The following is a 23,823-nucleotide window of genomic DNA, read 5'->3' on the forward strand; positions in this document are numbered from 1 at the left end:
CACTATACATTTTTTGATTGACTGATTGGTTGAGGGTGTACGCCTCTTGATGAACTAAGCTTCATGGCTCCTTTACACTCAGTATCCTAGAGCAGCACAGAGTCAGAAGCTCCATGGCTCCTCTACACTCAGTGTCCTAGAGCAGCACAGAGTCAGCCGTCTCCATTGCTCCTCTACACTCAGTGTCCTAGAGCAGCACAGAGTCAGACAGCTCCATGGCTCCTCTACACTCAGTGCCCTAGAGCAGCACAGAGTCATATAGCTCCATGGCTCCTCTACACTCAGTGTCCTAGAGCAGCACAGAGTCAGACAGCTCCATGGCTCCTCTACACTCAGTGTCCTAGAGCAGCACAGAGTCAGACAGCTCCATGGCTCCTCTACACTCAGTGTCCTAGAGCAGCACAGAGTCAGACAGCTCCATGGCTCCTCTACACTCAGTGTCCTAGAGCAGCACAGAGTCACACAGTTCCATGGCTCCTCTACACTCAGTGTCCTAGAGCAGCCCAGAGTCATACAGCTCCATGGCTCCTCTAAACTCAGTGCTCTACAGCAGCACAGAGTCAGACAGCTCCATGGCTCCTCTACACTCAGTGTCCTAGAGCAGCACAGACTCAGCCGTTTCCATGGCTCCTCTACACTCAGTGCTCTACAGCAGCACAGAGTCACACAGCTCCATGGCTCCTCTACACTCAGTGTCCTAGAGCAGCACAGAGTCAGACGGCTCCATGGATCCTTTACACCGAGTGTCCTAGAGCAGCACAGAGTCAGACAGCTCCAAGGCTCCTCTACACTCAGTGTCCTAGAGCAGCATAGAGTCAGACAGCTCCGTGGCTCCTCTACACTCAGTGCTCTACAGCAGCACAGAGTCACACAGCTCCATGGCTCCTCTACACTCAGTGTCCTAGAGCAGCACAGAGTCACACAGCTCCATGGCTCCTCTAGACTCAGTGTCCTAGAGCAGCACAGAGTCAGACAGCTCCATGGCTCCTCTACACTCAGTGTCCTAGAGGAGCACAGAGTCAGACAGCTCCATGGCTCCTTTACACTCAGTGTCCTAGAGCAGCACAGAGTCATACAGCTCCATGGCTCCTCTACACTCAGTGTCCTAGAGCAGCACAGAGTCATACAGCTCCATGGCTCCACTACACTCAAGTGTCCTAGAGCAGCACAGAGTCAGCCGTCTCCATGGCTCCTCTACACTCAGTGTCCTAGAGCAGCACGGAGTCAGACAGCTCCATGGCTCCTTTACACTCAGTGTCCTAGAGCAGCACAGAGTCAGACAGCTCCATGGCTCCTCTACACCCAGTGTCCTAGAGAGGCACAGAGTCATACAGCTCCATGGCTCCTCTACACTCAGTGTCCTAGAGCAGCACAGAGTCAGACAGCTCCGTGGCTCCTCTACACTCAGTGCTCTACAGCAGCACAGAGTCACACAGCTCCATGGCTCCTCTACACTCAGTGTCCTAGAGCAGCACAGAGTCAGACGGCTCCATGGATCCTTTACACCGAGTGTCCTAGAGCAGCACAGAGTCAGACAGCTCCAAGGCTCCTCTACACTCAGTGTCCTAGAGCAGCACAGAGTCAGACAGCTAGCTTCATGGCTCCTCTACACTCAGTGTCCTAGAGCAGCACAGAGTCAGACAGCTCCGTGGCTCCTTACACTCAGTGTCCTAGAGCAGCACAGAGTCATACAGCTCTGTGTCTCCTCTACACTCAGTGTCCTAGAGCAGCACAGTTATACAGCTCCATGGCTGCTTTACACTCAGTGTCCTAGAGCAGCACAGAGTCATACAGTTCCATGGCTCCTCTACACTCAGTGTCCTAGAGCAGCACAGAGTCAGACAGCTCCATGGCTCCTCTACAGTCAGTGTCCTACAGCAGCACGGAGTCAGACAGCTCCATGGCTCCTCTACACTCAGTGTCCTAGAGCAGCACAGAGTCAGACAGCTCCGTGGCTCCTTACACTCAGTGTCCTAGAGCAGCACAGAGTTATACAGCTCCATGGCTGCTTTACACTCAGTGTCCTAGAGCAGCACAGAGTCAGACAGCTCCATGGTTCCTTTACACTCAGTGTCCTAGAGCAGCACAGAGTCAGACAGCTAGCTTCATGGCTCCTCTACACTCAGTGTCCAAGAGCAGCACAGAGTCAGACAGCTCCATGGCTCCTTTACACTCGGTGTCCTAGAGCAGCACAGAGTCAGACAGCTAGCTTCATGGCTCCTCTACACTCAGTGTCCAAGAGCAGCACAGAGTCAGACAGCTCCATGGCTCCTTTACACTCAGTGTCCTAGAGCAGCACAGAGTCAGACAGCTCCATGGCTCCTTTACACTCAGTGTCCTAGAGCAGCACAGAGTCACACAGCTAGCTCCATGGCTCCTCTACACTCAGTGTCCTAGAGCAGCACAGAGTCATACAGCTCCATGGCTCCTTTACACTCAGTGTCCTAGAGCAGCACAGAGCCACACAGCTCCATGGCTCCTCTACACTCAGTGTCCCAGAGCAGCACAGAGTCAGACAGCTCCATGGCTCCTCTACACTCAGTGTCCAAGAGCAGCACAGAGTCAGACAGCTCCATGGCTCCTCTACACTCAGTGACCTAGAGCAGCACAGAGTCACACCGCTTTATGGCTCCTCTACACTCAGTGTCCTAGAGCAGCACAGAGTCACACAGCTCCATGGCTCCTCTACACTCAGTGTCCTAGAGCAGCACAGAGTCAGACAGCTCCATGGCTCCTTTACACTCAGTGTCCTAGAGCAGCACAGAGTCAGACAGCTAGCTCCATGGCTCCTCTACACTCAGTGTCCTAGAGCAGCACAGAGTCATACAGCTCCATGGCTCCTTTACACTCAGTGTCCTAGAGCAGCACAGAGTCACACAGCTCCATGGCTCCTCTACACTCAGTGTCCCAGAGCAGCACAGAGTCACACAGCTCCATGGCTCCTCTACACTCAGTGTCCTAGAGCAGCACAGAGTCACACAGCTCCATGGCTCCTTTACACTCAGTGTCCTAGAGCAGCACAGAGTCAGACAGCTAGCTCCATGGCTCCTCTACACTCAGTGTCCTAGAGCAGCACAGTCATACAGCTCCATGGCTCCTTTACACTCAGTGTCCTAGAGCAGCACAGAGCCACACAGCTCCATGGCTCCTCTACACTCAGTGTCCCAGAGCAGCACAGAGTCAGACAGCTCCATGGCTCCTCTACACTCAGTGTCCAAGAGCAACACAGAGTCAGACAGCTCCATGGCTCCTCTACACTCAGGGGGTTATTCTAACTTTGGAGGAGGTGTTAATCCGTCCCAAAAGTGACGGAAAAGTGACGGATTTACCACCAGCCGTATTACGAGTCCATTATATCCTATGGAACTCGTAATACGGCTGGTGGTATATCCGTCACTTTACCGTCACTTTTGGGACGGATTAACACTCCTCCAAAGTTAGAATAACCCCCTCAGTGTCCTAGAGCAGCACAGAGTCACACAGCTCCATGGCTCCTCTACACTCAGTGTCCTAGAGCAGCACAGAGTCAGACAGCTCCATGGCTCCTTTACACTCAGTGTCCTAGAGCAGCACAGAGTCAGACAGCTCCATGGCTCCTCTACACTCAGTGTCCTAGAGCAGCACAGAGTCATACAGCTCCGTGTCTCCTCTACACTCAGTGTCCTAGAGCAGCACAGAGTCAGACAGCTCCATGGCTCCTTTACACTCAGTGTCCTAGAGCAGCACAGAGTCAGACAGCTCCGTGGCTCCTTACACTCAGTGTCCTAGAGCAGCACAGAGTCATACAGCTCCGTGTCTCCTCTACACTCAGTGTCCTAGAGCAGCACAGATTTATACAGCTCCATGGCTGCTTTACACTCAGTGTCCTAGAGCAGCACAGAGTCATACAGTTCCATGGCTCCTCTACACTCAGTGTCCTAGAGCAGCACAGAGTCAGACAGCTCCATGGCTCCTCTACAGTCAGTGTCCTACAGCGGCACGGAGTCAGACAGCTCCATGGCTCCTCTACACTCAGTGTCCCAGAGCAGCACAGAGTCAGACAGCTCCATGGCTCCACTACACTCAGTGTCCTAGAGCAGCACAGAGTCAGACAGCTCCATGGTTCCTTTACACTCAGTGTCCTAGAGCAGCACAGAGTCAGACAGCTCCATGGCTCCTCTACACTCAGTGTCCTAGAGCAGCACAGAGTCATACAGCTCCATGACTCCTTTACACTCAGTGTCCTAGAGCAGCACAGAGTCAGACAGCTCCATGGCTCCTCTACACTCAGTGTCCTAGAGCAGCACAGAGTCAGACAGCTCCATGGCTCCTCTATCCGTAGTGTCCTAGAGCAGCACACAGAGTCAGATGGTTCCATCACTCCTGCATATTCAGGTGCTCATTTTGGCGGTATGTGTACCACAGCAGTGGATGTGCCAGTCTCACCGCCACGGTCCCAGCAGTAAAGACCCCCACGCTACGAGTGTGGCGGTTTGGCCGAAGCCAAACCACTACAATGCCGCCAGTCCAGCTGGGGCGGGTGGACCACTGTGGCCTGCGGCGAGCTCCTCCGGGCCGGCGGCATGCCTAAGACCGCCGGCTGTATTATGAGGCAGCAAACCGCCAGGCTTTTTCGCAGTGGTCGCCCTGCCACGAAAACCCTGGCGGTAACACAAACGGCGACAGCAATCCTCATTCCTGTCACCGGTACATGCACCCCCACTCCTCCGCATACATACAGACACACACACCCATTTCTCCGCACACATACAGACACACAAACACATGCTTGCACACCCATTCCCCCCCCCACACACACATGCATTTATGACCTCCCCCACCCCGCCTTTTGGTCGGGCCCACCTACCTGTCTGGGCCACACAGCAGCCCACGTCGAGGTGGTCGTCCGGGAGGGGGTAGATGTTGGCGGTTCGAACCGCCAATGCTGCACCACCGTGCGAGGACCGCTGTGCCAAATTACTACTCGTAATGTGGTGGGCAGAGTCCTCGTGGTTTGGCAGTGCTGGGACTGCCTCTTCCGCACCGTTGTCGGCCTGGCGGTGGCGATTTTATGCCTGATTTTTGGCGGTCTCCTGTGTATGCCTCGTAATACAGCAGTCACTGGTGGTATTTTGGCAGCCGTCAGCTGCCAGCATGGCGGTCTTTCTGAAATACCGCCATCACTGATGGTATTTCGGCATCCGCCAGCACAACAATCTTTCCAAAATACCGCTAAAGTTGTAATCAGCACCTCAGTATCCCAGAACAGCACACAGAGTCAGACGGTTCCATCACTCCTGTACACTCAGTATCCTAGAGCAGCATAGAGTCTGGCGGCTCCATGGCTCCTCTATCCTCAGTGTCCTAGAGCAGCACAGAGTGAGATGGCTCCATCACTCCTGTACACTCAATATCCTACAGCAGCACACAGAGTCAGGTGGCTCCTCTACACTCAGTGAACCCTCTGGTGGAACTTGTATTTTTTGGTGTCAAAAAATATATAAAATACAGACAAATTTTTTTACACTGGTGTCGAATTTCTTCTGTCTCAGCTATTTCTTCTGAATTGTTTTGGTGCTGGTTAAAAGGTTTACACTTGTTCCTTTGTTTAAGTCCTGTTGATCGGAGCCACAGCTACCCTGGGTTGAGCTTAAGGTTCGGCAAACGAAGCCTAAGGGTCCTAAAGGGGTTGGTAAGTGCATTAAACAGTGAGGTCGCACAACCACACCACATAATAAACACCATTTCCTCACACACACTTTGCCTTGTATTGTTGTTTGCAAGTAGCATATACCTTGGTTTACTCTTACATGTCTAGCACTAATGGCAGAGCATACAGAATGCTGCTGTTGGTATACATTTTCTGATTTTCTTTCCAGAGTGCATCACAGTAATAGGCTTTCTAGACCTCCTGGCAATAAGGAGTTTCTCAATTTGCCAACCCGACAGAAAGCCAGTTGGAATGCAAACCACCCTGCAACCCACTGAGCACTATTTGAGTGATATGCGTTCTAGGCCAGTGGTTCCCAACCTTCTGACATCTGTGGACCCCCACTTTATCATTACTGGAACACAGGGACCCCCATTGAATCATTATTGGAATTCGGGGACCCCCTACTGAGTCATTACTGAAAGCTGGGGACCTAATCTGTTAATATTTAATTTTCTAAGCAGTCGCGGACCTCCTGAGAAGGCTTTGTGGACCCCAAGGGGTCCCCAGACCACAGGCTGGGAACCACTGTTCTAGGCAACAATCAAACCGTTGAGCTATCACAGGGATACTTAGTGGAACCCAAACCATTAATCTTCATCACCTAAAGGCACCCTAAAACACTAGGAAAACAAAGAAATACTTTAAAGATGTATTTTAAAATCAAAATCTATCCTAGTGCTTACAATACACATCATAGCTATTAAAAACAAAATAGTACCAAAGATGTACAACAAACGGGTAAACAATAAAACATATTGCAATATGTTGGTAATATCATAAAACTTTATTTAGATTAATATATCCAACCTTATCTACATCTCTTTGGCTATCTAAGCTAAACTTCGTACCAAAAAGGGACCTAATTTAATTTTCAAAGTTGATTCACACCCTCATACCTCTCCTGAACAATAGAACTAATGTTCAGCAAAGTAACAGCATCTGAAATGCTTATCTGTGTCAACAAGCATACAGGTAAACCCACCAAACGAAGGCTAGCTGTGCCTTTGGGTAGCCTTTAATGAAAGATGAATACAGCTCTGTACGGCCTTTGTCTCAAGTAAACGGTATAAAGTTCTGCTTTCTCTCCTTACACTCTGTTCTTATTTTACACATTGTTTCTGCTCATTATTGAACATCCTTAGAATGAACAACTAACAGAAAGGCTGTGCTACCCTTTCACTTACACACCTTCTCTCAAACCTTGCCTACTGTTTAAAAACTATAAACAAGAAATAAACGTATCCGCTTCTATGAAACATTGTTCATTCCTTAAAAACAATCATCAGAAAAGGGTATTTGGTCCATATAGAAAAACATAAAACTATTCAAGCAGATTTCATTGTCACGTTATAAGGAATAATGACACGACTAAATGTGCATTTATATTTGACATTCATTCCTAAATAAACATATATAATTCAAGGGGGATATTTAAGAAGGAACATATATGACAGTTATAACAATGCATTGCGCCACTAACAACCTACAGACCACAAATCAGTAAGTATTCTATTTCTAATGCGGTGTACTTCACATTATTGGTCCGCTTTCTTGCATAAAGAGATTTAAGCTTCATTGGCCTACTGTGCTATTTGGCTATGCCTTCCTAATGTCATGTGACTATGCTACAATTATGGAAAACCCCCTTTAATCAGGCTGAGCAGCTATGAAACCATCTTTCTCTTCGGAAAGTCATCCATTAGAGGATCCTACAAGCTCTTAACATTTTTAAATTCCTGGCTTAAATATTTTAGCAAAAGGTTCAAAAGCTTATGTTGTTCTGCTGTTTCGATAAACAATGACATGACATAACTACAACGTGGCAGGTACAAATCTATGCACGCTCCTGTCACAGAAGAGGAATAGTCTGCATAGCCACGGGATTACATGGCTTCCTAACCACGCAGCACTCAGTGCTAAAAACAGCATGGGCATCAGGATTGACAATAGACAAAGGAACCTTCCATTTAGGATTATGGGGATGTTTTCAGAGTTTCCACTGGTGCAGGAGTTAGGTATAACAAGGAATGTTTTTAAGAGTTTTCACATAGAATAATATTTATGGTGCCATGTGTTCAATAATCAATTTAAGTCAATTTGAAAACTCAGCACTGACTGTAAATATGTCCGAGTCCCTGAAACATAGAAAAGACAGCACCAACAAATCATTAATTCTATGAGGATCTATCAGTCTTAAAGGAGCAAAACACAGTTTTGATAGCTGAACCTGCCTTAAGCCTACCTCTATAAGATATACAGAAGATGTCTCTCCAGAACATCAGACTTTCAATAGGAAGCCAGCTCAGGTCATCCAACACCAATTTCAATAGCTTGATGACTTGCGGTACCGCCTAGCAAACATGTCAATGAGTCAAGTGCTCATCCAAGTCCCCAAATGTTGGCCATGTGACATCAGCATTGGAGAAGCTCCCTTTAGACTCTGAGCTCCAGCTTCCCCCCCCAATGGTGGTGTACTCTGAACAGTGAAGATCAGTGATTTACATTTGTCGGACTTTGCTCAGGAGGCCACAGTGCAGGCAGGGACTACTGCCACTGCTGTCCCGGGGCCTGTCCCACTACTGCTCTGCAACCTGGGCCAAGTACAAACCTTTCTGTCCTTCACTCTCAGTGGTAGCTCGGGCGAGCAGTCACAGGCTTCTCAGGGAGGTTAGTGTTGCGGTACTCAGGCATCAATACAATACTTAAAGTTTACCCAGTGGAATGTCCCAGCACTAACTCCACCAAAACCCAGACAGAGGCCGTCCAGACCAGAAGTCCAGAAAAGATGTGTTTTACCAACTTCCTGAATCCTGTTTCTAATTGCTGAAATTTCAGTTCAGCTTGAGATCATTCCATAATTTGGGTACCAGATATGAGAACGATCTGCCACCAACTCTTGCTCTTTAAATTGCTGGGACTGACAGACGTCCATGGGTTTGAGAGCATACTGTGTGATTGGGAACATGGGGAGAGAAGATTTCTAATTATTGGGAGGCCTTTGTTATGGATGATCCTGTGGGCTATACATAAGGCTTTAAATGTAATCCTTTTGGGAATAGTCAGCCAATGCAAGGCGGCCAGTGCCAGTCCTGATGACTGACATTTGGCGATTCTAAACTGGCTTCTTGCTGCAGCATTTTGGAATACCTGTAGCCTCTTGATAACATACTTTGGACTCCCACTGTACAAAGAGCTGCCATAATCTACCCCTGAGCAGATCGGACTCTGAAGCACACCATGCAGACATTGGAGACACTTCCTAGGTGTTCTGAGGGTACTGAAACAAAGGCCCCCTACTTTGCAAGCACGCGCTTCCATATTTAGCCTCTCATCAATCCAGAAGCTCAGGCTTTTCATGGTCCTAGTGGGTGTAGGGCGGCCACCTAGCTCTTTGGGCCAGTTAACATCCATCCTTGTCGATGGATCATTCCCTACAATCAGGACCTTTGTCCTGCTTCCGTTCAGTTTTAGGCAGCTCGCTGCCATCCAGTCCGTGACTCTCGATAGACAGTGACCAAGCTGCGGCGTTGTTGAGTTCGGAACAGGATTCAGTGCCATCATGATTTGGGTATTGTCAGCATAAGACACAAGGTCCATACCAAATGAGAGGACAATCTCTGATAAGGGTTGGACATAGATATTAAAAAGTGTGGGAATAAGGAAAGATCTCAGAGGCACTCTGCAGGTAAGAGGAAAACCCTTCCAGGAAGCATCTCCTAGCATACCTGCAAGCTCCTATCCTCCAAAAGGCTTTCAACCATTTAGCTGCTACCCCCCAATTCCTATTTCACTCATTCTTTGTAGGAGGGTAGGAAGGGAGACCGTATCAAATGATGGACTGAGGTCAAGCATGATCAGTGCGGCCGTACCACCCTGGTCCGGAATCCACCTTAGTTCTTCCATAACGGCCAATGGAGCGGTTTCAGTGTTACCCCCTTGTCTAAACCCTGTCTGTGTGGGGTCGAGAATGTTATGGGTTTCTAAGAAGTCAAACAGGTGCTTATTAACATGGTTTTCTAAGATTTTGATTGCCACTGGAAGAAGAGAGTTTGGTCTGTAGTTTTCCATCAGTAATGGATTTGCTGAGGGTTTTTTGAAGAGAGGTTTAACTATTGCCTTTTTCTAAACCTTAGGAATTGTCCCACTTTCCATAGATAGATTCAAGACCTCCAACAACAGGTGCATTAAAGTACTTCCACCTTCTAACAACACATCTGGGGGGAACCCGACTTAATCGGTTTCAAAATTGTCTCCTTAGAGTCAAGGTCGCCCCCCTCCCCGAGCAGTGAAATAAGGTCAATGTACAGCCAGGCGCTTCTCTTTGTAGAAAGACAAATACTTTATTACACAGAAAATATAGATTTCCAAGCACGCATTCGATAATGCACGAATACCTGACTCAGGTGGGCAAGTCTTTGTGCTTACAGGGGCTTCTGCAGACTAATCCAATTATCCACTTCACCTATCCCTTTGGGGGCCCCTCCTTTCTTTGGGTTCCCTCCTCCTCAGGTTCAGAGTGATAACATCCTTAGGTGCAGCTTGTGCAAGCAGCACCAGGCCATGTTTGGTCCTCCCGCGGGTGTGGAATCTCACCAATAACAAGAAGCTTCCTGGCAGCACACATCCGTCTTCCAGGGAGCTGTGTGCCGCGTCTCTCGAAAGGTCATGGCTGAAGCAGAGACATTCAGCAGTGGCCCTCTACAGGGCAGCTGGATGTAGACTGCAGCTCCAACACTCTAGTGGGTACTTGACTCACAACACAGACTGGTCTTGACCCAACGGCTTACTTGGTGCTCCCTCTTCAGGAACTGTGGAGTTCCATTCTCAACTACTGCACCTTTCTACTAAATCTGACAAAGCCTAGGTAGAAATTTAACTGCAATTAAGTTTCATGACTCACAATTTGGTTTCAGTCAAAAATTCCAGAAATTCTAATGAAGCCAGTCCGGCAGTACAGCAATTCCATATGCGCCCATCTTTCGTTTCTGTTGGACAGACCCTACGTCAGGGTCAGTGGTAAGCTGCCCCTGCACTATTGGCGTTTCCTTCTCTTGCTCACAGGCAGGATGTCTTGGCACCCAAAACAGTTCTGTAATTCCTTCTTCAGATGGGACCTCAGGCAATATTCCCTCACCTCTAGGGTGTTGGCTGTCAGTGAGACACCAACCCTTGACTGCTTAGTACTCTGTGAGTACCCTATCCTTGGTAGAAGAGACTACAACAACAAATACTTGGAACCTCATCTTTATACCAATTTTGCAGACGGAGGATGTGCATTCCAGGTCTTTTTCCCTGGAACCAGATGAATTGGTTCCCGTTTCATGTGTCCTGGCCGGGCCATATTCCACACCTGGCCTTTGTTTTCAATGCTGCTTCACTCAGCAGGACAGTCTCCAGGTGGAGTGCCCACCACAGAAGAACAAAGAGGCGACAGCAGGCTGCACACAGCTATTTAAGACACCTCCTCTCAGAGATCAGGCAGAGAAAAGAATCTGTGCTTTTACAAAAGAACTTCCCCTAACAACAGACAATGCAGGCTCCACCCTGCGCCCTCTACCATCTACCTAACGAAAACTGCAATCAGTTATTTACAGCCCAAAGTATCAGGAAGGGTCCTGGCACAAAGAAAAACTGCCTTCTCTTTCCCCATTACAGCGTCTGGTGTTCCCCCTTTCCATCTAAGAGATTCCAGCAATTCATATATGCTGTCCATCTTGTACTCTGATCCAGGCTGTGGGTTTGAAATTAGAACCCGCAGACCTGTGTCACTCATGCATGGCACTCTATCTGCCCTAGCACACAGTCACATGTACAATGCATGGGATGTCAGCATTCACGAATGCAGGTTCATTGTGAGCAGGGGGCCCTAAGATAAAAGAGTCTGTAATTATGCATTCAGATCTCAGAAGTAAACAGCCTTGTCACTATAATTCACCAACCATGGTACGCTACCACCAGCGTGCTTTATGTATGAGACTTGCAACAGGGATGGTAGTCCTCTGTGACTATGAGGATGTCCTCCTAGTTCAGGGCAAGTCCAGAACATATTGTTCTCAAAGACCAAGCCTGGGATCACAGTTTATGCAGTTTGGGCACACAGGGCACGGGACATGACTGGACATCATGCAGGGGACATTCCCATCCCAACAGTATAGTACCTGCTAATGTGTGTTTCAGTACTGAGACATTTCCAGTTTAGGTGCTGGATGATGCTCTCTACAAACTGGATGGAGGAAAGTCCTGTGGTGCATCTCAGTGTTTCTCAGTACAACTGACCTTGTCATTTTATTGCAGATGTTGCAGACTCGCTTCAGAGGATGTGCTCCAAATAATCTTGTCTCCTTTATGGAAAACTCTTCTGAGACTACAAATTTACCAGAGTCGCTGCTCTTTCCCACTTCAATTTGTATGTCACGCCTCCGGAACGTGAACACCCAAACCCACCAGTATTCAAACGGCAGGACAGCAAATGATGGCACCTATTGAAGACTTCAAGCTTCTGCTGTGCTGTGTCTGGGCTAAGGATGACAGGCTGACCTGGAGATCAGGATCCAGCCAAATATGTGGGCTCTGCTTGACTTTACAATCTCATAAAGGAACCTTGAGCGGTTTTTCACACTCTACTCTGTCTGCTAAAGCAGCTGAAGTTTTACATGTCGGATCAGGCCTTACAACAGTGGTTCAGACACTGACCCTCTCATGCCTTGACAAACAGAACACTGTTCTGTGATGTTGCCAAATAAGCTGGTCTATATGGTTATTCTTCTTAGCATTCTTCTTAGCAAGCTAGCCTACAGTGCTAAAAAGAAACAATAGTTACCAGTAACAGGGACGCCACACAACTGAGACATTCCTTAACTTGAGGAGCCACGGTTCACAGCAGAAACAACTACAGCAGTGAACTCCCAAGGAACTGCCCTTTGCTGTAAGAGACCACCTGCACTTTACAGAGCAACAACCCCACCAGCTTTTTTGTTACAATCTGGCTGATGAAGTGCATATTTTATTGGTATGTTTTATTACTGTTTTCATATTCTATTTTGGTGAAATGCTTCAGTTTTTGAACGAGTTCTACATGCAGTGTACAAATACTCCAAATAAATATATATAAAACTGAAGTGACTCCAAAATGCCATGAACTGCTCTGTGAATGTAGGTTTCTCTGGGATAAAGAACTGTGCAATTCTCGGATGGTTTTTGAAAACTGGCTTCTCATGCAGCTGCTTAGTTAACAGTATTAGGAGGCCTATTGGTGTCTGTTCTGGCCATGGCCCTGTAGGTAGACACGCACAAAACCACACATGTATACACAAAAGACAAAGGTTTGTTATGTTATGCAGATTTGTAGAGCATACTACCACCCAGGCGGGTATTCTAATGCTAATGTTGAGTACCATCCCATCTCTTTCCCATGCCAACAAACAAGCCACTTATGATGGTCGGTCCTTGTCACTCACTCGTTCACCAGCCGGTCGCAGATCTCGCTTGGAAGGAAGATGTCTGGGTGCAGCCGCAGGGTCTCATTCTCCAGCAAGTAGCAGAGAGTGCCATCCAAATTCCGAAGACAGTACTCTGTACAGAGTGCCATCAGCGACTCTGGGCTGTCCATCGCCATGGTGAAGAATAAACTCACCGCACCCTATATGATGGGAAACATTCAGACTACTGTTAGGGAAGGGAGAAGCATGAAAACAAAAGAACAACCAAGCCATATTTATGTTGTAAGTGAGAGATAGGTGTGACAGAATAAAACAGAAGTCATATGACAACCCTATGGCCTAGGAAAAAAACTGTGAACCCAGAACCTATAGGCCTGTTTACAGCAGCTCAGCAAAAGAAACACCTGCGGACCACAAACTACAGGTCGGAAATTCTCCCAAACATGGCACCACTGTTAACAACTACTCATACAAAAACTAAAACGCACATGTTTAAAATGACTCGGAGTGTTGCAATCAGCGTAGACTAGACAGCGCAAGACAATTTTCATCAGCCAGGGACACAGCATGGGAATCAGACTAATATGTTACAGCCCCCAAATATTCCCTAGGAAGACGCACCCTCTCTCTACATGTACACAAAACGAAGTATTAAGGTGGATCTGCAAATGACTACCCCATGTGTCCCACTGATAAATTATCTAACCATTTAAGTCCAGATTTTACCCAGAATGTTTTAGGCCTACCGATGGAATACATTAGGAGATTATAAGTGGGGGGACTTTTCACCGTCTCATGTGGAACATATAAGAGTAACAAAAGGGAAGAATATGAAGGATCAACAAGGAACATTTTGGAACTCAATTGGGATATAAGTGGACTTTGCTTGGGCACATTTAACAGTAAACATTGTGTATTCTATCGGGTATACCAGAAAGCTTCAGTTGGAGAACTACAAGGGATCTTTAGTGGACTTATAGATTCTCTATCAGGTAAATGAGTCAAGAGAAGCCACTGTTTGTTGTTTTCAATGGTGACATTTTACATAATCTATTAGGGATACCAGAGAATGTTGATCAAATTTGTTGTTGGTTTCCATAAAGATATTTTGCAGGCTGAATCGGGAAAGTGTGGGCTTCCATAAAAGAGCACTTTGGGAAAGTTCCTACAGTGGGAGTGAGAAGGCTCCTATGGGAGACGATGTCAGAAGACTATGGGTGACAGTATAAAGCTTCCATAAGGGACACTGTGGAAAGTCCTTTGTTGAGCCATTTTGATAAGTTCCTAGAGGACAGTTTGTGGGAATGCTATGGGGCTTTCATGAAGTAACTGAGGGTTTCTATCAGGAACGCTAAGGGGGTTCAACAAGAAGCAGTGCTTAGTACAGGGTTTGTGTCTGTGAATAATAATCCAATATCCACATCCAAGGTGCTGTCTGTGTAGTTTGTCAAAAACGTTGTCTATCTTCGTGCTTCAGTGCCCCCATTCCTGAGTCATTGAGGTCACGTCCCAGAGTCTCATAGTGCCTATGGTCTGGTGGCTTGTCTCGGTGCCCCCGGTGCTCCATCCTAGAGGTCACGTCTCAGTGTCAGTGTCTCATACTGTCTATGGTCTGGTGGCTTGTCTCAGTGCCCCCGGTGCTCCATCCTAGAGGTCACGTCCCAGTGTCTCGTAGTGTCTATGGAATGGTGGCTTCTCTCAGTGTCCCTGTTCTTGTGTCCTAGAGATCACATCCCAGTGTCTCATACTGTCTATGGTCTGGTGGCTGGTCTCAGTGCCCCCGGTGCTCCATCCTAGAGGTCACGTCCAGGTGTCTCGTAGTGCCTATGGAATGGTGGCCTCTCTCAGTGGCCCCATTCCTACGTCATTGAGGTCACGTTCCAGTGTCTCATACTGTCTATGGTCTGGTGGCTTGTCTCAGTGCCCCCGGTGCTCCACCCTAGAGGTCACGTCCCAGTGTCTCGTAGTGTCTATGGAATGGTGGCTTCTCTCAGTGCCCCTTGTCTTGTGTCCTAGAGGTCACGTCCCAGTGTCTCATACTGTCTATGGTCTGGTGGTTTGTCTCAGGGACCCCAGTGCGCCATCCTAGAGGTCACGTCCCAGTGTCTCGAAGTGTCTATGGAATGGTGGATTCTCTCGCTGCTCCTGTTCTTGTGTCCTAGAGGTCACGTTCCAGTGTCTCATACTGTCTATGGTCTTGTGGCTTGTCTCAGTGCCCCCGGTGCACCATCCTAGAGGTCACGTCCAGGTGTCTCGTAGTGCCTATGGAATGGTGGCCTCTCTCAGTGCCCCCATTCCTACGTCATTGAGGTCAAGCCCCAGTGTCTCATACTGTCTATGGTCTGGTGGCTTGTCTCAGTTCCCCCGGTGCTGCATCGTAGAGGTCACGTCCCAGTGTCTCGTAGTGTCTATGGAATGGTGGCTTCTCTCAGTGCCCCTGGTCGTGTCCTAGAGGTCACGTCCCAGTGTCTCATACTGTCTATGGTCTGGTGGCTTGTCTCAGTGCCCCCAGTGCGCCATCCTAGAGGTCACGTCCCAGTGTCTCGAAGTGTCTATGGAATGGTGGCTTCTCTCAGTGCCCCTGTTCTTGTGTCCTAGAGGTCACGTCTCAGTGTCAGTGTCTCATAGTGTCTATAGTCTGGTGGCTTGTCTCAGTGCCCCCTATGCTCCATCCTAGAAGTCACGTCCCAGTGTCTGGTAGTATCTTTGGAATGGTGGCTTCCCCCGGTGCCCCTGTTCTTGTGTCCTAGAGGTCACGTCCCAGTGTCTCATACTGTCTATGGTCTGGTGGCTTGTCTCAGTGCCACTGGTGCTCCATCCTAGAGGTCAAGTCTCAGTATCTTGTAGTGTCTATTGTTTGGTGGCTTGTCTCAGTGCCCCCTGTGCTCCATCCTAGAGGTCACATCCCAGTGTCTTGCTGTTTCTATGGTTTGGTGGCTTGTCTCAGTGCCCCCTGTGCTCCATCCTAGAGGTCACGTCCCAGTGTCTTGCTGTGTCTATGGAATGGTGGCTTCTCTCAGTGCCCCTGTTCTTGTGTCCTAGAGGTCATGTCCCAGTGTCTCACAGTGTCTATGGTCTGGTGGCTTGTCTCAGTGCCCCCGGTGCGCCATCCTAGAGGTCACGTCCAGGTGTCTCGTAGTGCCTATGGAATGGTGGCCTCTCTCAGTGCCCCCATTCCTACGTCATTGAGGTCACGTCCCAGTGTCTCATACTGTCTATGGTCTGGTGGCTTGTCTCAGTGCCCCCGGTGCTACATCCTAGAGGTCATGTCCCAGTGTCTCGTAGTGTTTATGGAATGGTGGCTTCTCTCAGTGCCCCTGGTCTTGTGTCCTAGAGGTCACGTCCCAGTGTCTCATAGTGTCCACGGTCAGGTGGGTTGTCTCAGTGCCCCCGGTGCTCCATCCAAGAGGTCACGTCCCAGAGTCCCGTAGTGTCTATGGAATAGTGGCTTCTCTCAGTGCCCCTGTTCTTGTGTCCTAGAGGTCACGTCTCAGTGTCTCATAGTGTCTACCGTCTGGTGGCTTCTCTCAGTGCCCCCGGTGCTCCATCCTAGAGGTCACGTCTCAGTGTCAGTGCCTCATAGTGTCTATGATCTGGTGGCTTGTCTCAGTGCACCTGGTGCTCCATCCTAGAGGTCACGTCTCAGTGTCAGTGTTTCATACTGTCTATGGTCTGGTGGCTGGTCTCAGTGCCCCCGGTGCTCCATCCTAGAGGTCACGTCCCAGTGTCTCGTAGTGTATACGGAATGGTGGCTTCTCTCGCTGCCCCTGTTCTTGTGTCCTAGAGGTCACGTCCCAGTGTCTCATACTGTCTATGGTCTTGTGGCTTGTCTCAGTGCCCCCGGTGCGCCATACTAGAGGTCACGTCTTGGTGTCTTGTAGTGCCTATGGAATGGTGGCCTCTCCAGTGCCCCCATTCCTACGTCATTGATGTCACGTCCCAGTGTCTCATACTGTCTATGGTCTGGTGGCTTGTCTCAGTGCCCCCGGTGCTCCATCCTAGAGGTCACGTCCCAGTGTCTCGTAGTGTCTATGGAATGGTGGCTTCTCTCAGTGCCCCTGGTCTTGTGTCCTAGAGGTCACGTCCCAGTGTCTCATACTGTCTATGGTCTTGTGGCTTGTCTCAGTGCCCCCGGTGCACCATCCTAGAGGTCACGTCCAGGTGTCTCGTAGTGCCTATGGAATGGTGGCCTCTCTCAGTGCCCCATTCCTACGTCATTGAGGTCAAGTCCCAGTGTCTCATACTGTCTATGGTCTGGTGGCTTGTCTCAGTGCCCCCAGTGCGCCATCCTAGAGGTCACGTCCCAGTGTCTCGAAGTGTCTATGGAATGGTGGCTTCTCTCAGTGCCCCTGTTCTTGTGTCCTAGAGGTCACGTCTCAGTGTCAGTGTCTCATAGTGTCTATAGTCTGGTGGCTTGTCTCAGTGCCCCCTATGCTCCATCCTAGAAGTCACGTCCCAGTGTCTGGTAGTATCTTTGGAATGGTGGCTTCCCTCGGTGCCCCTGTTCTTGTGTCCTAGAGGTCACGTCCCAGTGTCTCATACTGTCTATGGTCTGGTGGCTTGTCTCAGTGCCACTGGTGCTCCATCCTAGAGGTCAAGTCTCAGTATCTTGTAGTGTCTATTGTTTGGTGGCTTGTCTCAGTGCCCCCTGTGCTCCATCCTAGAGGTCACATCCCAGTGTCTTGCTGTTTCTATGGTTTGGTGGCTTGTCTCAGTGCCCCCTGTGCTCCATCCTAGAGGTCACGTCCCAGTGTCTTGCTGTGTCTATGGAATGGTGGCTTCTCTCAGTGCCCCTGTTCTTGTGTCCTAGAGGTCATGTCCCAGTGTCTCACAGTGTCTATGGTCTGGTGGCTTGTCTCAGTGCCCCCGGTGCGCCATCCTAGAGGTCACGTCCAGGTGTCTCGTAGTGCCTATGGAATGGTGGCCTCTCTCAGTGCCCCCATTCCTACGTCATTGAGGTCACGTCCCAGTGTCTCATACTGTCTATGGTCTGGTGGCTTGTCTCAGTGCCCCCGGTGCTACATCCTAGAGGTCATGTCCCAGTGTCTCGTAGTGTTTATGGAATGGTGGCTTCTCTCAGTGCCCCTGGTCTTGTGTCCTAGAGGTCACGTCCCAGTGTCTCATAGTGTCCACGGTCAGGTGGGTTGTCTCAGTGCCCCCGGTGCTCCATCCTAGAGGTCACGTCCCAGAGTCCCGTAGTGTCTATGGAATAGTGGCTTCTCTCAGTGCCCCTGTTCTTGTGTCCTAGAGGTCACGTCTCAGTGTCTCATAGTGTCTACCGTCTGGTGGCTTCTCTCAGTGCCCCCGGTGCTCCATCCTAGAGGTCACGTCTCAGTGTCAGTGCCTCATAGTGTCTATGATCTGGTGGCTTGTCTCAGTGCACCTGGTGCTCCATCCTAGAGGTCACGTCTCAGTGTCAGTGTCTCATACTGTCTATGGTCTGGTGGCTGGTCTCAGTGCCCCCGGTGCTCCATCCTAGAGGTCACGTCCCAGTGTCTCGTAGTGTATACGGAATGGTGGCTTCTCTCGCTGCCCCTGTTCTTGTGTCCTAGAGGTCACGTCCCAGTGTCTCATACTGTCTATGGTCTTGTGGCTTGTCTCAGTGCCCCCGGTGCGCCATACTAGAGGTCACGTCTTGGTGTCTTGTAGTGCCTATGGAATGGTGGCCTCTCCAGTGCCCCCATTCCTACGTCATTGATGTCACGTCCCAGTGTCTCATACTGTCTATGGTCTGGTGGCTTGTCTCAGTGCCCCCGGTGCTCCATCCTAGAGGTCACGTCCCAGTGTCTCGTAGTGTCTATGGAATGGTGGCTTCTCTCAGTGCCCCTGGTCTTGTGTCCTAGAGGTCACGTCCCAGTGTCTCATACTGTCTATGGTCTGGTGGCTTGTCTCAGTGCCCCCAGTGCGCCATCCTAGAGGTCACGTCCCAGTGTCTCGAAGTGTCTATGGAATGGTGGATTCTCTCGCTGCCCCTGTTCTTGTGTCCCAGAGGTCACGTCCCAGTGTCTCATACTGTCTATGGTCTTGTGGCTTGTCTCAGTGCCCCCGGTGCTCCATCCTAGAGGTCACGTCCCAGTGTCTCATAGTGTCTATGGAATAGTGGCTTCTCTCAGTGCCCCTGTTCTTGTGTCCTAGAGGTCACGTCTCAGTGTCAGTGTCTCATAGTGTCTATAGTCTGGTGGCTTGTCTCAGTGCCCCCTGTGCTCCATCCTAGAAGTCACGTCCCAGTGTCTCGTAGTATCTTTGGAATGGTGGCTTCTCTCGGTGCCCCTGTTCTTGTGTCCTAGAGATCACGTCCCAGTGTCTCATACTGTCTATGGTCTGGTGGCTTGTCTCAGTGCCTCCGGTGCTCCATCCTAGAGGTCACGTCCCAGTGTCTCATACTGTCTATGGAATGGTGGCTTATCTCAGTGCGCCATCCTAGAGGTCACGTCCCAGTGTCTCGAAGTCTCTATGGAATGGTGGCTTCTCTCAGTGCCCCTGTTCTTGTGTCCTAGAGGTCACGTCTCAGTGTCAGCGTCTCATAGCGTCTATGGTCTGGTGGCTTGTCTCAGTGCCCCCGGTGCTCCATCCTAGAGGTCACGTCCAAGTGTCTCGTAGTGTCTATGGAATGGTGGCTTCTCTCAGTGCCCCTGTTCTTGTGTCCTAGAGGTCACGTCCCAGTGTCTCATACTGTGTATGGTCTGGTGGCTTGTCTCAGTGCCCCCGGTGCTCCCTCCTAGAGGTCACGTCCCAGTGTCTCGTAGTGACTATGGAGTGGTGGTTTCTCTCAGTGCCCCTGTTCTTGTGTCCTAGAGGTCACGTCTCACTGTCAGTGTCTCATAGTGTCTATGGTCTGGTGGCTTGTCTCCGTGCCCCCGGTGCTCCATCCTAGAGGTCACGTCCCAGTGTCTCGTAGTGTCTATGGACTAGTGGCTTCTCTCAGTGCCTCTGTTCTTGTGTCCTAGAGATCACGTCACCTCAACTTCATGCTCTTAATAAATCAGGTACATTCCTCAGTTATATACTCTTAATAATACATCTCCTACACACCTCAGTCATATCCTAATAATAAATCTAGTACATACATCAGTTAAATATTCTAAATAATACATTTAGTACACACGTTAGGTATATCTTCTGAATAATAAATCTACTACACATCTCAGTTATACACTCCTAATAATAAATCTAGTACACACCTCAGTTATATACACTTCTAACCAAATCTAGTACACACCTCAGAGCTATATCCTATTAATACATCTACTACACACCTCAGTTATATACTCCTAATAATACATCTAGTACACACAGTACTTATATACTCATAACCATATCTAGTAGACCTCAGTTATATACTTTTAATAATAAATCTATTACACACCTCAGTTATATACTCTTACTAATAAATGTAATGCACACCTCAGTTATATACTCATACCAAAATCTAGAACACACCTCAGATATATATTCTTAAGAATAAATCTAATACACACCTCAGTTATATCCTCTGAATAATAAATCTACTACACATCTAAGTTATATACTCTTAAAACCAAATATAGTACACACCTCAGTTATATAGTCTTCATAATGAACATAATACACACCTCAGTTATATCCACTGAAAAATAAATATAGTACACACTTCAGTTATATACTCTTCTAACCAAATCTAGTACACACATCAGTTATATACTCCTAATAATAAATCTAGGACACACCTCAGTTATATACTCTTAATGACAAAACTAGAACACCTCAGTTATACACTCTTATAACCAAATCTAGTACACACCTCAGTTTCATACTCTTAATAATACATCTAGTACATTCCTCAGTTATATACTCTTATCAATAAATCTACTACACACCTCAGTCATATCCTAATAATAAATCTAGTACACACGTCAGTTATATACTCTTAATAATACATTTAGTACACACCTCGGGTATATCCTCTGAATAATTAATCTACTACATATCTCAGTTATACCCTCCCAATATTAAATCTAGTACACACCTCAGTTATATACTTTTCTAACCAAATCTAGTACACACCTCAGACCAATATCCTCTTATTAATGAATCAACTGCAGACCTCAATTATATACTCCTAATAATAAATCTAGTACACACTTCAGTTATATCGTCTTAATAAAACAATTACTACACACCTCATTTATATCCTCTTAATCCTCTTAATAATACATCTAGTAAACACCTAAGTTATATCCTCTTAATAATCAATCTAGTACACAACTCTGAGCTATATCCTCCAATAATACATCTACTACACACCTCAGTTATATACTCCTAATAATAAATCTAGTGCACACCTCAGAGCTATACCCGCTTAATAATAAATCTAGTACACACCTCGGTTATATACTCTTATAACCAATTCTAGTACACTCCTCAGAGCTATATCCTTTTAATAATAAATCTACTACACACCTCAGTTGTATACTCTTAACAATAAAGGTAGTATACACCGTAGTTATATGCTCATAACCACATCTAGTACACACCAGGGCTCGAAACTTCATAAACATGTTAGTAAACTTGCAGGTCGAGAAACTTCATAAAAATGTTAGTAAACTTGCAGGTCGAGTAACTTAAATAATCTACTCGACCTAATTGCACCGCTAGTACACACCTCGGTTATATACTCTTCTAACCAAATTTAGTACACACCTCAGAGCTATATCCTCTTAATAATAAATTTACTACACACCATAGTTATATACTCCTATAATAAATCTAGTACACACTGTAGTTAAATACTCATAACCACATCTAGTATACACCTAGTTATATACTTTTAATAATAAATCCAGTACACACCCCAGTTATATCCTCTTACTAATAAATCTAATACACACATCAATTATATCCTCTGAATAATACATTTACTACACACTTGTTACATACTTTTAACCAAATATAGTACACACTTCAATTATATCCTCTGAATAATAAATCTAGTACAGATTTCAGTTATATACTCTTAATAGCAAATCTAGTACACACCTCAGTTATATCCTCTGAATAATAAATCTACTACACACACCAGTCATATCCTCTGAATTTAAACTATAGTACACATCTCAGTTATATACTCTTAATAATAACTTTACTACACACCTGTTACATATTCATAATAAATCTAATACACACCCCAAATGATATACTCCTATTAATAAATCTAGTACATACCGCAATAAATACATTTACTACACACCTCAGTTATATACTCTTAATAATAAATCTAGTACACACCTCAGGTATATACACTTAATAATAAATCTGCTATACATCTCTGTTTTATCCTCTGAATAACAAATATAGTACACATCTCAGTTATATCCTACTAATAAGTCTAGTACACAACTCAGTCATATACTCTTAATATTAATAAATCTAGAACACAACTCAGGTAAATCCTCTGAATAATAAATCTAGTACACATCTCCGTTTTATACTCTTAATAATTAAACTAGTACACACCTCATTTATATAATCCTAATAATAAATCTGGTACACATCTCAGTAATATCCTCTGAATAATAAATCTAGTACACACCTCAGTTATATATTCTTAACAATAAATCTAGTACACACCTCAGTTACATACTCTTCTAACCAAATCTAGTACCCACCTCAGAGCTATATACTCTTAATAATGAATCTTCTACACACCTCAGTTATATACTCCAATAATAAATCTAGTACACACCTTGGTTATATCGTCTTAATAAAGAAATTACTACACACCTCTGTTATATCCTCTTAATAATAAATCTAGTACACATTGTGAGCTATATCCTCTTCATAATAAGTCTACTAGCCACCTCAGTTATATACTCCTATTAATAAATCTAGTACACACCTCAGAGCTCCAGCCACTTAATAATAACTCTAGTACACACATCAGTTATATACTCTTATAACCAATTCTAGTACACTCCTCAGAGCTATATCCTTTAAATAATAAATCTACTACACACCTAAGTTGTATACTCTTAACAAGAAAAGTAGTACACACCATAGTTATATACTCATAACCACATCTAGTACACAGCTCAGTTATATACTCTTACTAATTAATCTAATACACACTTCACTTATATATATATATATTCCTTACTAATAAATCTAATACACACCTCAGTTATATCCTCTAAATAATACATTTAATACACACCACAGTTATATACTTTTATAACCACATCTAGTACACGCCTCAGTTATATACTCTGAAAAATAAATCTAGTACACATCTCATTTATATACCCTTAATAATGATACTACTACACACCTCAGTTATATCTTCCCATTAATAAATCTAGTACACACCGCAGGTATATACTCTTAATAATAAATCTAGTACACACCTCAGTTATACAATCTTATAATCAAATCTTCTACACACCTCAGTTATATCCCTTCAATAATATTAAATCTACTACACACCTCAGTTATATCCTCTTAAAAATAAATCTACTACACACCTGTTATATACTCTTATAGCCAAATCTAGTCCACACTTCAGAGCTATAGACTCTTAATGATCAATCTACTGCATATCTCAGTTATACTCTTAATAATAAATCAGTTAAATACTCCTAATAATAAATCTAGTACGCACCTGTTATATCCTTTTAATAATAAGTCAACTAAACACCTGTTGTATACTCTTATAAACAA

At 46.5% G+C, this 23,823-nt stretch overlaps 1 protein-coding gene across 1 annotated transcript in view; it reads right to left on the reverse strand.

Moving 5' to 3' along the window:
• ZER1 (zyg-11 related cell cycle regulator) overlaps positions 1–23,823 on the reverse strand; it is a 287,758-nt gene that overhangs the window by 247,896 nt on the left and 16,039 nt on the right. The window contains exon 2 of the mRNA XM_069237017.1: positions 13,150–13,331. Within this exon, the coding sequence (XP_069093118.1) occupies positions 13,150–13,307 (158 nt within the window). The 5' untranslated portion in view covers positions 13,308–13,331. The remainder of the gene's footprint in view (positions 1–13,149; positions 13,332–23,823) is intronic.

Source organism: Pleurodeles waltl, chromosome 6, assembly GCF_031143425.1.
Source record: "Pleurodeles waltl isolate 20211129_DDA chromosome 6, aPleWal1.hap1.20221129, whole genome shotgun sequence".
NCBI lineage: Eukaryota > Metazoa > Chordata > Amphibia > Caudata > Salamandridae > Pleurodeles > Pleurodeles waltl.